The 248-nt window shown below is 38.3% G+C and overlaps 1 protein-coding gene across 1 annotated transcript in view; it reads right to left on the bottom strand.

Annotated features, from left to right (window-relative positions):
* The window catches only part of LOC137644040 (pantetheinase-like), a 10,575-nt gene continuing 10,327 nt past the window's right edge, over positions 1–248 (bottom strand). The window contains exon 6 of the mRNA XM_068376939.1: positions 1–248. This exon is cut by the window's right edge and continues 655 nt beyond it. Within this exon, the coding sequence (XP_068233040.1) occupies positions 32–248 (217 nt within the window). The 3' untranslated portion in view covers positions 1–31.

Raw genomic sequence — 248 nt, forward strand, 5'->3', positions numbered from 1 at the left:
ATATTTCTATATTCATTTCTTTAAATGAAAACTAGTAATTTGGGTCCCTAGAAAACCACCTGGAATACAAGCTCAACGTTAAGAGATCATTCACTTCCTCGAGAAGATCTATGCTCGCATGGTAATATGTTGGCTTTTCAGTGAATGTGTAGTTCCATTGAGTAGGGTTAAAAAGTTGCACGCTGTCAGTAAGAACGGAGGGATAAATGTAGCGTTCACTGAAAGTTCCAGAAAGTGAGTATGCTCTG

Source organism: Palaemon carinicauda, chromosome 7 (assembly GCF_036898095.1).
Source record: "Palaemon carinicauda isolate YSFRI2023 chromosome 7, ASM3689809v2, whole genome shotgun sequence".
Lineage (NCBI taxonomy): Eukaryota > Metazoa > Arthropoda > Malacostraca > Decapoda > Palaemonidae > Palaemon > Palaemon carinicauda.